The sequence below is a fragment of the Lipotes vexillifer genome, unplaced genomic scaffold (genome assembly GCF_000442215.2).
Source record: "Lipotes vexillifer unplaced genomic scaffold, Lipotes_vexillifer_v1.1 scaffold79, whole genome shotgun sequence".
Taxonomy (NCBI): Eukaryota; Metazoa; Chordata; class Mammalia; order Artiodactyla; family Lipotidae; genus Lipotes; species Lipotes vexillifer.
In genome coordinates this window covers 117,547-130,155 of record NW_006775678.1, presented here as the reverse complement: position 1 = coordinate 130,155, position 12,609 = coordinate 117,547, and the positions used below count along the sequence as shown (strand labels likewise).

At 39.2% G+C, this 12,609-nt stretch overlaps 1 protein-coding gene and 1 non-coding gene across 2 annotated transcripts in view; both read left to right on the top strand.

Moving 5' to 3' along the window:
* NARS1 (asparaginyl-tRNA synthetase 1) overlaps nt 1-12,609 on the top strand; it is a 14,589-nt gene extending 1,980 nt beyond the window's left edge. The window contains exons 3-15 of the mRNA XM_007450105.1: nt 1,961-2,026; nt 2,127-2,219; nt 2,305-2,394; nt 3,332-3,410; nt 4,268-4,338; nt 5,741-5,827; nt 7,207-7,428; nt 7,535-7,734; nt 8,165-8,300; nt 8,903-9,016; nt 11,098-11,229; nt 11,540-11,671; nt 12,478-12,609. Coding sequence (XP_007450167.1) covers nt 1,961-2,026; nt 2,127-2,219; nt 2,305-2,394; nt 3,332-3,410; nt 4,268-4,338; nt 5,741-5,827; nt 7,207-7,428; nt 7,535-7,734; nt 8,165-8,300; nt 8,903-9,016; nt 11,098-11,229; nt 11,540-11,671; nt 12,478-12,609 — 1,554 coding nt within the window. The remainder of the gene's footprint in view (nt 1-1,960; nt 2,027-2,126; nt 2,220-2,304; nt 2,395-3,331; nt 3,411-4,267; nt 4,339-5,740; nt 5,828-7,206; nt 7,429-7,534; nt 7,735-8,164; nt 8,301-8,902; nt 9,017-11,097; nt 11,230-11,539; nt 11,672-12,477) is intronic.
* TRNAG-CCC (transfer RNA glycine (anticodon CCC)) lies at nt 6,181-6,253 on the top strand. The gene has a single exon. It is a non-coding gene; the product is annotated as a tRNA-Gly (tRNA).

Genomic DNA, 12,609 nt, shown 5'->3' with positions numbered 1-12,609 from the left:
ATCCTCCCAGACCGGGACATGAACCCGTGTCCCCTGCATCGGCAGGCGGACTCTCAACCACTGCGCCACCAGGGAAGCCCTCCCCTTGTACATTTTTAATAGGTATCTTCTTTTCTTCCTTACCATATGGCATCGCATCTCGGAATTTTTCTCTCCAGTGAGTCAGTTGGCCAGTTTTTTAATTCTTGTAGAACTAAAAATCATCTTCCCTTAGTCATCTGAGTTTATGCTCACATTTCTTCCAAACTGACTCCTAAGAGTTCTCTCGGTGAATTTACCACTCGAATCCAGATGTGACCTTGAGCTTTGAGACTCAAAGACCTGATTTATATCAGTACCAAGAACAGAGCAGACACTCATGAACTCATGAGTCTGGAGCCTAAAGCCAGGATGTTCATTTAACAATATATTATTATTTCTCAGGGTGTAGAATCCTCCGATGAGTTTAGCATATTCTCTTTAAGCAGACTTACATGGAAAGCCAAATACAGTTCAGATGGGTTCTTCGAGAGCTTCGACTCAGGATTGAGTAGTTACCTGATGGCATTGGGTTACGGTGTGGACCAAGAAGACATCCCTCTGCAAGTAGCCGTGGGCTTGCCTGTAGACTGGAATGGCTACAGCTGCTACATAAGGAAGTTGATTAAAGCCCTCTCCCAGGACAGCACCAAGAAGCGTACTGCCCTGACACTTCTTTCTGTGTATCTGTGTCTGGCCAATCCCCCTTCTTGTGTGCTTTGTTACAGTACTCATTTAGGTTATTATCAAGTGTTCCTGTCCTGGGACCATTCTCTCCTCTTTTAGCTCATACTCCGCTTATGTTTTGGTGTGTCAACCATGGGTCTTAATTTTTTAACTCTTAGAGGGAAATCTTTCTCATTTTGGATTGTTGGGGTGATTCTTATGGCTGCCCAGAACTGACAGTAGTGTTTAGATGAATGTTTGCAAAATGTCGCTGTTAGCAGAAGTGTGCCATTCTGATTTGGAGAATCACAGTTTGACTCTTTCAATATCAGTGATTAACAAAGGAGGGATCAGTGCAGACTGTCAGGTAGTAAATGAATTCTTAGTGATTTACAAACATCCTTACAAAGTCTAATAGTTAAAAGGAGGAACTGAACTCTCCTGGATGTTTCCAAAAGATCCAGGTTCCCTTCTCCTCTGTAGCAATAATTGAGTTGAGACTAGTGTTAAATCAAGATGAAAAGTATTTTTCAGGTTTGGAAACTAGATCTTAAGAAAAGGTCAGTTTTCATAAGCTTCAGATCTTACACGAGAGACAGTCATTCATTGCATTTGTTGGTTGATGATAACTTAGAAAATTTGAAGGAATATTTGAAACAGTTAATAAAACACCTTTTACATACTTTCAACTATCTATTTTTTAAAAAAACGAATACAAACTATAAAATATTAAATGATAATATTGATGTCTGATATGTCCCAGTATTGGTGAAAAGAGGTACATACATTCTACACACAGGAATTTTTCCAATTAAATGAAACTTAGCCTTCTGTGTACCTAACCACTATGCTCTTGAGAGAGTTTCAGAAATGACTTCCCTGGTTTCTTCGTGAGGATTAATCGTCTGGATGTGCCCTGCAGTTGGCCTTTGCCATCAGCTGTCTCTTCTGTTGTTGTCAGCGTACCTCCTGTCGGTCCCCAGGGCCACTTAAAATCTGCTGTTTCTAGTCCACATGGGAAACTATATACTGTGTAACTGAACTTGCTATAATTGTTTGGGAAAGGACGTTCTACCTTAAGCAAAATGTTCTTTGAATGTTCCGCCATTCCTTTTGTCGACATTGACCTTTGGCTGGTGAGGTCTTATGCTTTCTTCTGGGCTCTCGATTATGTTCTAGGTGATCAAAGCTACCTCATAATTCAGGTGTTATTTTGATTTTAAACATTGTACCATGTTAAAGAAATGTCTTTTTTCTTTGTCCCTCCCTCCCCAAGGCTTTGATGACAGTTGGAAAAGAACCCTTTCCTACCATCTACGTAGATTCACAAAAAGAAAACGAGGTAGGGTGAACCCAAAGCTTTATAGAATTAGATTTTGTGAAGAAACTTTCATTAGAATACAGCGGTCTTGAAAACATTAAATATCTGTTTATCCTTCCAGAGATGGGATGTTATTTCTAAATCACAGATGAAGAACATTAGAAAACTGTGGCACAGGGAACAGATGAAGAGTGAATCCCGGGAAAAGAAAGAGGTGAGCAGTAGATTTGCTCTGTGAACATTTTTCAAGTTGGGACACCAGAAGCCATGTTAACAAATTGCCTGGTTATTAAAACTAGGTAGAAGACAATTTACGAAGAGAGAAGAACCTGGAAGAAGCAAAGAAGATTACCATTAAAAACGACCCAAGTCTTCCAGAGCCAAATTGTGTAAGTGTGATGTGTATCGTTTCAAATATCATGGACTCACGGGGTCAAACTATTATTTCTGTGTCTGAGGGGCATGCCACATGCTTTGTTCCTTTGCACTGTTTGTCTCTTCTCTTCTTTCAAAAGGGAGAGAGCGCAGTAATGTTTGAGAGTTATGAGGCTGGTCCTTGCGGGGCTCATCTTTTGATAAAATTTAGTAATTGCATGTTGAACGAATTCTGTCCTGACTAAAAGCTAGCAGCCCTGGAATCCAGGCCTGGTGAGCTGTGTGGTCTCAGACAAGTGATTTTACCCTCCCTGGGTATCAGTTTCCTCACAGTAAAAAGAAGAGGTTGAAATCCAAGATTTTCATGATTTCTTAAATAAAGAAAAAGTTTTTGAAATTTGATTATGTCTATATTCTTTGTAGACCAGAATGCTGGACTGTGAATGGACATGGTTAGAATTCGAACGGTTCTTACTGCTGCTGGATTGCCATTTTTTTCTTGCTTCCTTAGTGGGGAAGCTGTTCGCTTGGCCACACCCACCAACCCTTTCCTCCCCTCCCCTCTCTCCTCCATCCCTCAGAGGAAAAGCCAGCCTAGGTAGCTTCCACCACCCAGAGTGGTGGGAGGGATGGTTAGGTCAGGGAGAGGGCTCTGCGTGGACTAGGCTTGTTGCTATTGTGAATTCGTTGATTTTATATAACAATATCTGAAGTTCTGGTTGTTTCACTGACAGTTTTGCAGTAAGAGAAAGAAGACTTGGATTTTTTTTTTTTTAACCCCTCCAGTGTGGTGAAATTTTTTGGCTCTGACCTGTAGTAGAGTGACTGTCAGAAGTTTTACACCACTTGTGAATTTTTAACACTTTTCTGCCATCTATATAATATTCGTGACAAAGTTGGTATGTGATAAATGACATGCTGGGTCAAATGTTTTTTATTTTAACTTGACAGGTGAAGATTCGTGAATTAGAAGGATATAGAGGCCAAAGAGTAAAGGTATTTGGCTGGGTCCACAGGCTGCGTAGGCAAGGTAACTGGCATAGCTGTCCTTTTCTCTCTTTAATTTTCAATATCCCTGCTCTTAGATGGTGAAGAACATTAAAAAAAAAACACGTTTACTTGGGGGTATTTTTGTTTGAGAATGCTAGCTTTTTAAAGGGAGTACTAATTTGTATCCTAAATTGGTTCTTATTTAATATGACTATTGAAAGTTTAAAAATTATTTAAATGGTACTTAACTGTAAGCAGTCACAGTGATCAGGAGGTATCCAGGAAATATTTGTCTAATTGAATTGAATTCTTTAAGGAAAGCAGGGGGTATATTACCGGAAGTGCAGAGCCAAATCTGAAACTTACTGATGGCAGTGATGTTGATTTTTATAATTAGTATATTTGTACTTGGTCGTGATGTTTTGCTTTCTCTTTCTGCTTTTATTATTTTATTACATGTCTTTTATCGTAAGTGGTTGTCAAATCCTTCGTAAAAAGAAAGGGGGCATAAAAAACCAAGAGTGCTTCTGTGCGGCAGTATATATCACCCCCCGCTGAATGCGCTTTGCTAGGTATTGCAGGGGACTCAACGGTGAATAAGACTTAATCCCTCGACTCACATGCTTACTGTCTTGCTTTCCCATGATCGTGTGGGTCAGGAGGCTCACATAGGGTTTAAAAGTATATGAAGGGTTTGAAAAATGAAGAAGGCAAAATACTTTGCAGATACTGAGTAGTGACACTACTGGTGAACCTTTCAGAGGAATGGGGCCATGTGGGAGGTTTGAACTTGCAACATTTAACCGTGGCGGTTCCTTTACATGAGAATAAATTATGAGAAAGTGCTTTCAAGTGCCTCTCAAACAATCTAGCTAAACTTCTCTTCCTCGTTTTTAGGAAAGAATTTAATGTTTCTGGTGTTGCGGGATGGTACGGGTTATCTCCAGTGTGTCTTGTCAGATGATTTGGTAAATATTTTCATATTTACGGTGAAAAGTCAGTTTTTTTCAATAGGTTACTTTATTGTTAGTTTTGGGAATCTTAGGGTCTGTACTTATTTTAACTGTTATTGTGGAAAATTTCCAACATCTCAAAAATGGAACAGTAGGAAGAAACCTCACATGCCCATCACTCAGCTTCAATAACATCTTAGTTGAGCTGCTATAACTAAGTACCATCAGCTGGGTGGCTTGTGAACAATAGAAGTTTATTCCTCATTGTTCTAGTGGTTGGAAGTCCATATCAGGGTGCTGGCATGGTCAAGTTCTGGTGAAGGCCCTTTTCTGGGTTGCAGACTACCCACTTCCCGTTGTGTGCTCATCCTCACATAGCAGAGAGCAGAGAAGGGTTTTGACATGAATTTGCAGCAGATACACGTTAAGTCCATAACAAGTAATGATTAATATTTGGCCAGTTCTGGTTTACTGCTCCCCCCTTTTACCTCCTAGGCATCATATTTCATATAAACATACTTGCATATGCATCACCAAGACGAAATATTTTTAATATAACCACACTACCATTATCACACGCCCCCAAAATTAGCACAACTCCTAAATATCCAGTCAGATTCTCCCAATTGATTCATGATGTCTTTTTTACAGTTGGTTGGTTTGAATGAGGATCCAAACAAGATCTACATGTTGCATTTAGTTGATATGTCTCTGAAATCACTCTTAATCTATAACAGATCTCCCTTTTCATTCTCTTTTCTCCACCCCACTCCCCCTTGCCATTTATTGGAAAAAGTCTGGTCATTGGTCCTGTGGGACTTCTCACATTCTGGATTTGGTTGATTGCATCATAAGGTGTCATTTAACATGTTCCTGTATCCTTTGTATTTCTTATAAGCTGGAGGTTAGGTCTGGTCAGGTTCAGGTTCTGCTGCTGCTGCTTCTTGTATAACTGCTTCATGGACAAAGCTGTATTCTTCCACTGACATCACATCAAGAAGCACATAATTCTGGTTGTCTTTATGATTAGTGGGTTCAGATGTTGATGGCCTGATCCCTCCTTTATAAAGTTTTCCATCACTTTTCTCCTAATGATTTTAGCCAGTATTGATTATCGTAGTCTAAATGAACTCTCTGTATTATTTTAATAGTCTAAATTTTAAAGAAAAAGAGAAATGAACTTTCCAGATACTTTTGAGTGATGTGGACTAGTGTCATTTATGCATGTGCATGTATGTAAAGTATGTATTTACATATATATGTGTGTATCTGTATATAGATGAATGAATGATGGCTGTCTTATTTTACTAGTTTTGGACGAGAGAACTTGTTTGTAAGTAATTCCCTTTGCTTTCTGTATGGTAGACTATTTTAATGTAAATGTGAGTAACTGAATTTGAACTTGATCTTCTTACAGTGTCAGTGTTACAATGGAGTAGTCTTGTCCACTGAGAGTAGTGTCGCAGTGTATGGAATGCTAAATCTTACCCCAAAGGGCAAGCAGGTGAGTGCGTTGAGTTCCTCACTAAGAGAAGAGTTGTGTACTTGTTTGTTTTCCAGTGTCTTTATTTGTATTGATACTTTTGGTATTTGGCATATAAATATACAAATGTGATGCACTTGCTAAATTTAGAATGCCTTTTCCTTTTCTGGTGAGATACGTATACTGTACAGCTTGTGTGCTCTTGTAACGATCTCAGGGATCTTCAACCTAAGGAATTCCTGAATAAACTTCATGGGTGAGAACAATTTGCTGTGTGTATGTGAATAATTTTTCAGCTAAGTGGAAATGAAAATTTAGTCTACCTAAAGTTTTTCAGGAAAGAACAGTGGTCTAAATCTGAAACTTTGGGGATTTCCCTGGTGGTCCAGTAGTCAGGACTCCTCACTCCCAATGCAGGAGGCCCAGGTTCGATCCCTGGTTAGGGAACTAGATCCCGCATGCTGCAACGAAGACCCGACGCAGCTGAATAAATATTTAATAAATAAAATAAATCTGAAACTTTTAAAATAGAATTTGAAAGCCTCTTTTTAAAAAACTTAAAGCTAGGTTTGATAGTCAGAGAGTTGTTTGTTCCCCAGCCAACAGGCATGTAACCTATACCAGTTAGAGTTACTTGTTGGTAATTATTGGTCAAGTAGCAGTTGTGGTTATATTTGTTGGGAAAGAAAACAAACAAACGTGACATATCAACCACCAGAGGGAGCCCATAGTGTCCTCCTGATAGACTAGAAATGCTGATAAAAGAGTCTCCCAGAGTCTATGTGAAGAACCTATGTTAAGAGTGAATATCTGGTTCAAGTTTACTGAATTTTCCTTGAAAGTAATGTGATTTCAAAATGGAATGGTTTTTGTGATATTACTTGCTGTCCAGTGTTTGGTACCAAGATAGTTATATATTTCATACTGTGTGGCTTCTAAAATGTAATGCTTTCAGTGGAATTATTAGGGAGAATTTGAATTTTTCTACATATATATATGTTCCAAAGAGAAACACGTTTTAGTAAAACGTTTGTATTTAAGGAGTTTTTCAATGTGTGTATTATGTTACGTTTAAATTATTGGGCAAAGGCTAGAAAGATACACCAAAATGTTGACAATAGTTAGTGATTACTCCAAGTCGTGGGATTATAGTTTATCTTATTTTCTGGTTTGTGCTTTTCTATTTCTTAAAAATTGTGTACGTGTATTTAGTCTGAAAGAAATACGAAATAAATATAAAATTCAATTATCGAGTCTTCGTTTTTAGAAGGGTAGGCTAATAATGATAAGGTTCTTAGAAATACGAGCTTACTAAAAATTTTTATATAAATTAGAATCTTTCCTACTGTGAATTTTCTGTTTGCTTCTCCCTCCCTCTACCCCTTTTTAAAAAAATGTAGGCTCCAGGGGGCCACGAGCTGAACTGCGACTTCTGGGAACTGGTCGGGTTGGCCCCCGCTGGAGGCGCTGATAACTTAATCAACGAGGAGTCTGACGTTGACGTCCAGCTCAACAACAGACACATGATGATCCGGGGAGAAAACATGTCCAAAATCCTAAAAGCACGGTCTGTGGTCACCAGGTGCTTTAGAGATCACTTCTTCGATAGGGGGTACTACGAAGTAAGTATGCGTTCATCATCCTTTGCAAACAATGCCTCTTGGCATTTTTGAACTTGAACAGTGGTGCTCACAGAAGGCCTTTATTTACTCCTTTCCACCTGAATAGATCAGTCCTCCAACGTTAGTGCAAACACAAGTGGAAGGCGGTGCCACACTCTTCAAGCTGGACTATTTTGGGGAAGAGGCGTATCTGACTCAGTCCTCTCAGCTGTACCTGGAGACCTGCATTCCAGCTCTGGGAGATGTTTTTTGTATCGCACAGTCATACAGGGCAGAACAATCCAGAACACGAAGGCACCTGGCTGAGTACATAATTGTCATTTTGTTTTTATTTAAAAAAAAATTTTTTTTTTTTTAAAGAAAATATGTTTAGAGAAGCAATCTTGTTGTAAGTAAATGATGTTTGTGTAAAAACCTCTGATGTATTAAGAGGCTATATGAAGTGCAGTTGAATAAATTAATGGAAACTGTCTAAGAAGTTTTGCCTCTTAGGCCATAACTCACTAAGGTCTGTTCATTCACTTTGTCTTGATCCTTTATGTGTTGAGGAATAAACAAGAAATGACTATTAAGGGGGAAAGGAAGGCGGGTGGGCTAAAACTACTTGGGAGAGTTGGGAGTTGATTAGCAGGGCTGGAGTTTTCCCTTTCTGGACAGTTTCCCAGCATTAAAACCCTTGCTTAAGAGAAACTTTGTGAAAAGAAGAGAGGCTCTGAGCTACTGTCTTGTTCCTCAGATACACTCACGTGGAAGCAGAGTGCCCTTTCCTGACCTTTGAGGAGCTCCTGAACCGATTGGAGGACTTGGTCTGTGACGTGGTCGATAGAGTCTTGAAATCACCCGCAGCAAGCATAGTGCATGACCTCAACCCGGTAGGTCTGCCATTGTGTGGAAACACAAAATTAGGATCCTGCTTCGGAAGGCAGTGAAGTCTTTTTTTTAGATTTTTATGTTTTTTATGTTTTTTTCAATAGATTTGTTCTAGGTTTTTATAGATTTAATAGCTTTGTGAGCTTTGAAATAAATGATTAATATATATATATAGGTATAATTGATATATAACGTTATATTAGTTTTAGGTGTACAGCATAATAATTTTATATATCTAAAACAATACAGAGTTATTAACTCTAGTTACCATGCTGTACATTACATCTTGTTAATGGAACTTACCTATTTTATAACTGGAAGTATATACTTTTGGACTCCCTTCACTCATTTCCAGACTAAATTTTTTTTTTTTTTTTGGCCGTGCCACGTGGCTTGCGTGTCTTTGTTCCCCGACCAGGGATGGAACCCAGGCCCTCAGCAGTGAAAGTGTGGAGTCTTAACCACTAGACTGCCAGGGAATTCACCACATTGTTTTTAAGTCTGAAATAATATTTTATAATAATGATAAATAGTGTTTCTTAAAATGGAAACGTTAGTGTGAATGGTTTCTTTATATACACTGTATTTCTCCTTTCTGCTGTAGAACTTCAAGCCCCCCAAACGGCCTTTCAAACGGATGAACTATTCAGATGCTGTTATGTGGCTAAAAGAACACAATATAAAGAAAGAAGATGGAACTTTCTATGAATTTGGAGAGGTATGTATTCCTTTCTAGTCCTTGTTTCAAAGGTAGCCTTGTGCTTAAGTGGATTGCTACTTCCGGTTAATTAACGAGTAATGCATAAGGCATCTGCTGTTGTCAAATAAATGATAACCACGGACCCTTCTTCTTGGGGTTGTCTGAGGATCCATGGCTTAGTAGATGTAGAGTAGACCTTAGAGCAGTGCCTTTTCTGTAGTGTTCAGTAAATATTAGCAAGTTTGTACCCTTCACATCCCATCCTTTATCTCTTTCCTCTTCCAGGATCACTCTGTGGTCTTGACTTACCAGCTCCAGCTGTAATTCTCTAGACTGGCAGGATGCTTAAGAAAGTTATAAACTTTGAAATGACATGCAAAGTGTTGGTATGTGTATACATTTGTTTTGGTTTTCTAGAGAAACCGTCTGGCTCTTTCAAAAAGGATTCCTCCCCCCAAAGCAGTGAATTATAACTCCTTCATTTGGAGGCAATTCAAAGAAGAAAATCGCCACTGATTAAAATGCAAAACCAAGAGAGAAGGCTTTGTTGGGGAAGGTGGTCCGGTGCCCCAGATACACTGAGCATGTCTGCTTGCCCAGGACCACCCTCTCAGCATGTTTTGGGGGTATAGATTGTTAACATTATTCTAAGCCCTCTTCCCTGTGCATTTAACCACTCTTTACATAGTATTTGCAAATCTGTTTTACAGATGAAATGTGAGTAATAGCTGTTAACTAGAGTTTTCTTTCGTTTTTAGAAAGAATTTACAGAGGACAGACAGTGTACTAGGTCTATGTAAATTACTTTTATTGTATCATGAATTCAGTTGATGATGTATAATAACCAAATTCTATGCTGAAAACCTGAGAACTGTTATCTCCCAGCGCTCAGCAAAGTAGTGTGATTGAGTGGAAAGAACACAAGCTTTGGAGTAAGAAGCCCCCCAGTTGGGCTTTGCTCCCACCTCTGTCCTTATTGCTGGTTAACTTAAGGCCAGTGACCCCGCTCTCTGGTTCCCTATCTCTGCCTTGGAGGTAACGTCCACCTTGCAAAATTATGAGAACTTAATGAGCTAAATGCTTAGCAGGGCCGAGGCGCAGGAAGTCCTCCATGTGTGTCAGCGTTTCCTCTTTGTGTCAGTATCATCCCATACACATGAGGGCGCTAGAGTAGAGAAGAGGTCTTCAAACTTTTCGGAATGTGCAGTACGACCCCTTTTCCCCCAGTTCAATTGTATGCAGGACCCTAGTATGTAAAGCGGTTACAGGCGGAGAGACCAGAGCTCTCCCACTCACCTCCCGTTTCCTCTCTGGACTTTAGACGACGCAGGGCTCCAGGGATGAGAGCTTGAAAACAGCTGTGCCAGGTGATGGCTAAGCCCCCTCTCAGTTTCTTACATTAAACAAATCAATGAGTCTTGTCCAATTCTCTCAATCTGTTTTTACTGGGACAAGAGTTTTCAGTTTTAACTTGAATTTATGTGTGGCTTACTGAAGGATGTTTGAGAGGGAAGCAGATTAACTTGATTCATCATCATCTAACCTGTCTTGGCTAACTACTCCAGGTGTGGTTACACTTACAAACTTGACACTGGTTATTTGTCTTATGACTGTGTCTTACTGCCACTGAAGGCATGCAGGTTTATTGTAACAGGAAAGAAGCAGAGAGAACAGGAGAGTTTAAAGATTGGTGTTATTAATAACATACTCTGTGTGTAGATCACTGATGTTGTGGAGCATTCACTGATGATCTTATGCCTTGTGGGACTGAGTGGACTGCGTTTGCTTCAGACCTAGATAAAACTGGCCACTGGGAAAAAAAAATAACTGAGCAGTATCTGGGAGGTTGTTTGTTTTTTGTGTGTGTTTTCGTTCCTCAAGCAATATGGCACAGATATACTGCAGGAGGAGATAGATCTATTTACAGTTCATTTTGCAGAAATTGTCCCTAACACCCACGTGGTTATGGGTTATGGGTGGGTGTGTATTCTGGACTCCGTTGCATGAATAAGATGAAGGGCTGCTACTGGGTCAAAGAGCTGCTTCTGTCTCGTTGCCTTTCGAGTTGTAAATGTTAATGAAGTCTTGTTTAACCTCAGGATATCCCAGAAGCTCCTGAGAGACTGATGACAGACACCATTAATGAGCCTATCTTGCTGTGTCGATTTCCTGTGGAGATCAAGTCCTTCTATATGCAGCGATGTCCCGAGGATTCCCGCCTTACTGAATCTGTCAGTTTGGGATTCAAATAGTATTAGAGATTTTGCTTTTTAAAGGGGCGGGCACTGCCACTGGAATAAGATACAGCTCACAGCAAATATTTCATTATAAATCTACAGTACTTAAAGAAGTGTCTTTTGTCCTCTGATTGGGTTTAACCTATCTTGTTAAATTATAGAATTTGAATAATACCTGAATTATGCATGATCATTGTGCTCCTTTAGTTATAGGAGCTTAATTATGATTTTCATTTAAACTTTAGAGCAAAGCCGTGACTGAGAGCCTAGTAGTAACCGCATTTTATTTACTCATTTTTGAAAGGTCGACGTGTTGATGCCCAATGTTGGTGAGATTGTGGGAGGCTCGATGCGTATCTGGGATAATGAAGAGATACTGGCAGGTTATAAAAGAGAAGGAATTGACCCCACTCCCTATTACTGGTACACAGATCAGGTAAAAAATTTTGTTAATCACTTTAAATTTTCTTCACTGTAATAGTTCTGTATAAATTGAAACTTTTAAAAGGGAAGTAAGTATTCAGGGTGATACTTTGAAATTTGAATGAGCTATATTCAGTTTCATGGTTATAATAATGTGGCATGTGAATACTGCTAGTTTTGTCTTTGGCCAATAATATGTTAACTTAATTTGAAAACCTATTAACTCCTGGCCTTGCTTGTAGCTACTGAATTTTTTAAATGTCATTAGATGCTACCAGTATCTAGTCTTTCATTTTCTTCTGATAAACAGAGACATTAACTTAATTTAAAAGTTTGAAATCTCTTCTTTCCAGGGTGGCAAATCCTTGGTTTATTTTTCATACCAAATTATTTTTTCACATGTGGTCCATGAAGGAGTATAGATTAAGGGTTGAATTCTTTTTGTTGTTTTGTTTGTTGTTGTTTTCAATTAATTTTTATTGGCGTATAGTCGCTTTACAATGTTGTGTTAGTTTCTGCTGTACAGCAAAGTGAATCAGCTATAAGGGGTTGAATTCTTAACCACAATAAGCTGACTCATTTTACAGTAGAAAATTTTAACTATTTCAGACAAAATTTATTTTTTTAATTTGCTTTTTTGGCCATGCTGTGCAGCTTGCGGGATCTTAGTTCCCCGACCAGGGATTGAACCTGGGGCCATGGCAGTGAATGCACAGAGTCCTAACCACTGGACCGCCAGGGAGACTCTGGACAAAATTTTAAACTGAGCATTTATTCCTCTCTATTGCTCTCCCTCTCCCTCTCTCTCTTTTTAAACAGAGAAAATATGGCACATGTCCACATGGAGGCTATGGCCTGGGCTTGGAACGATTCTTAACCTGGATTCTGAATAGATACCACATCCGAGATGTATGCTTATACCCTCGATTTGTCCAGCGCTGCAAGCCATAA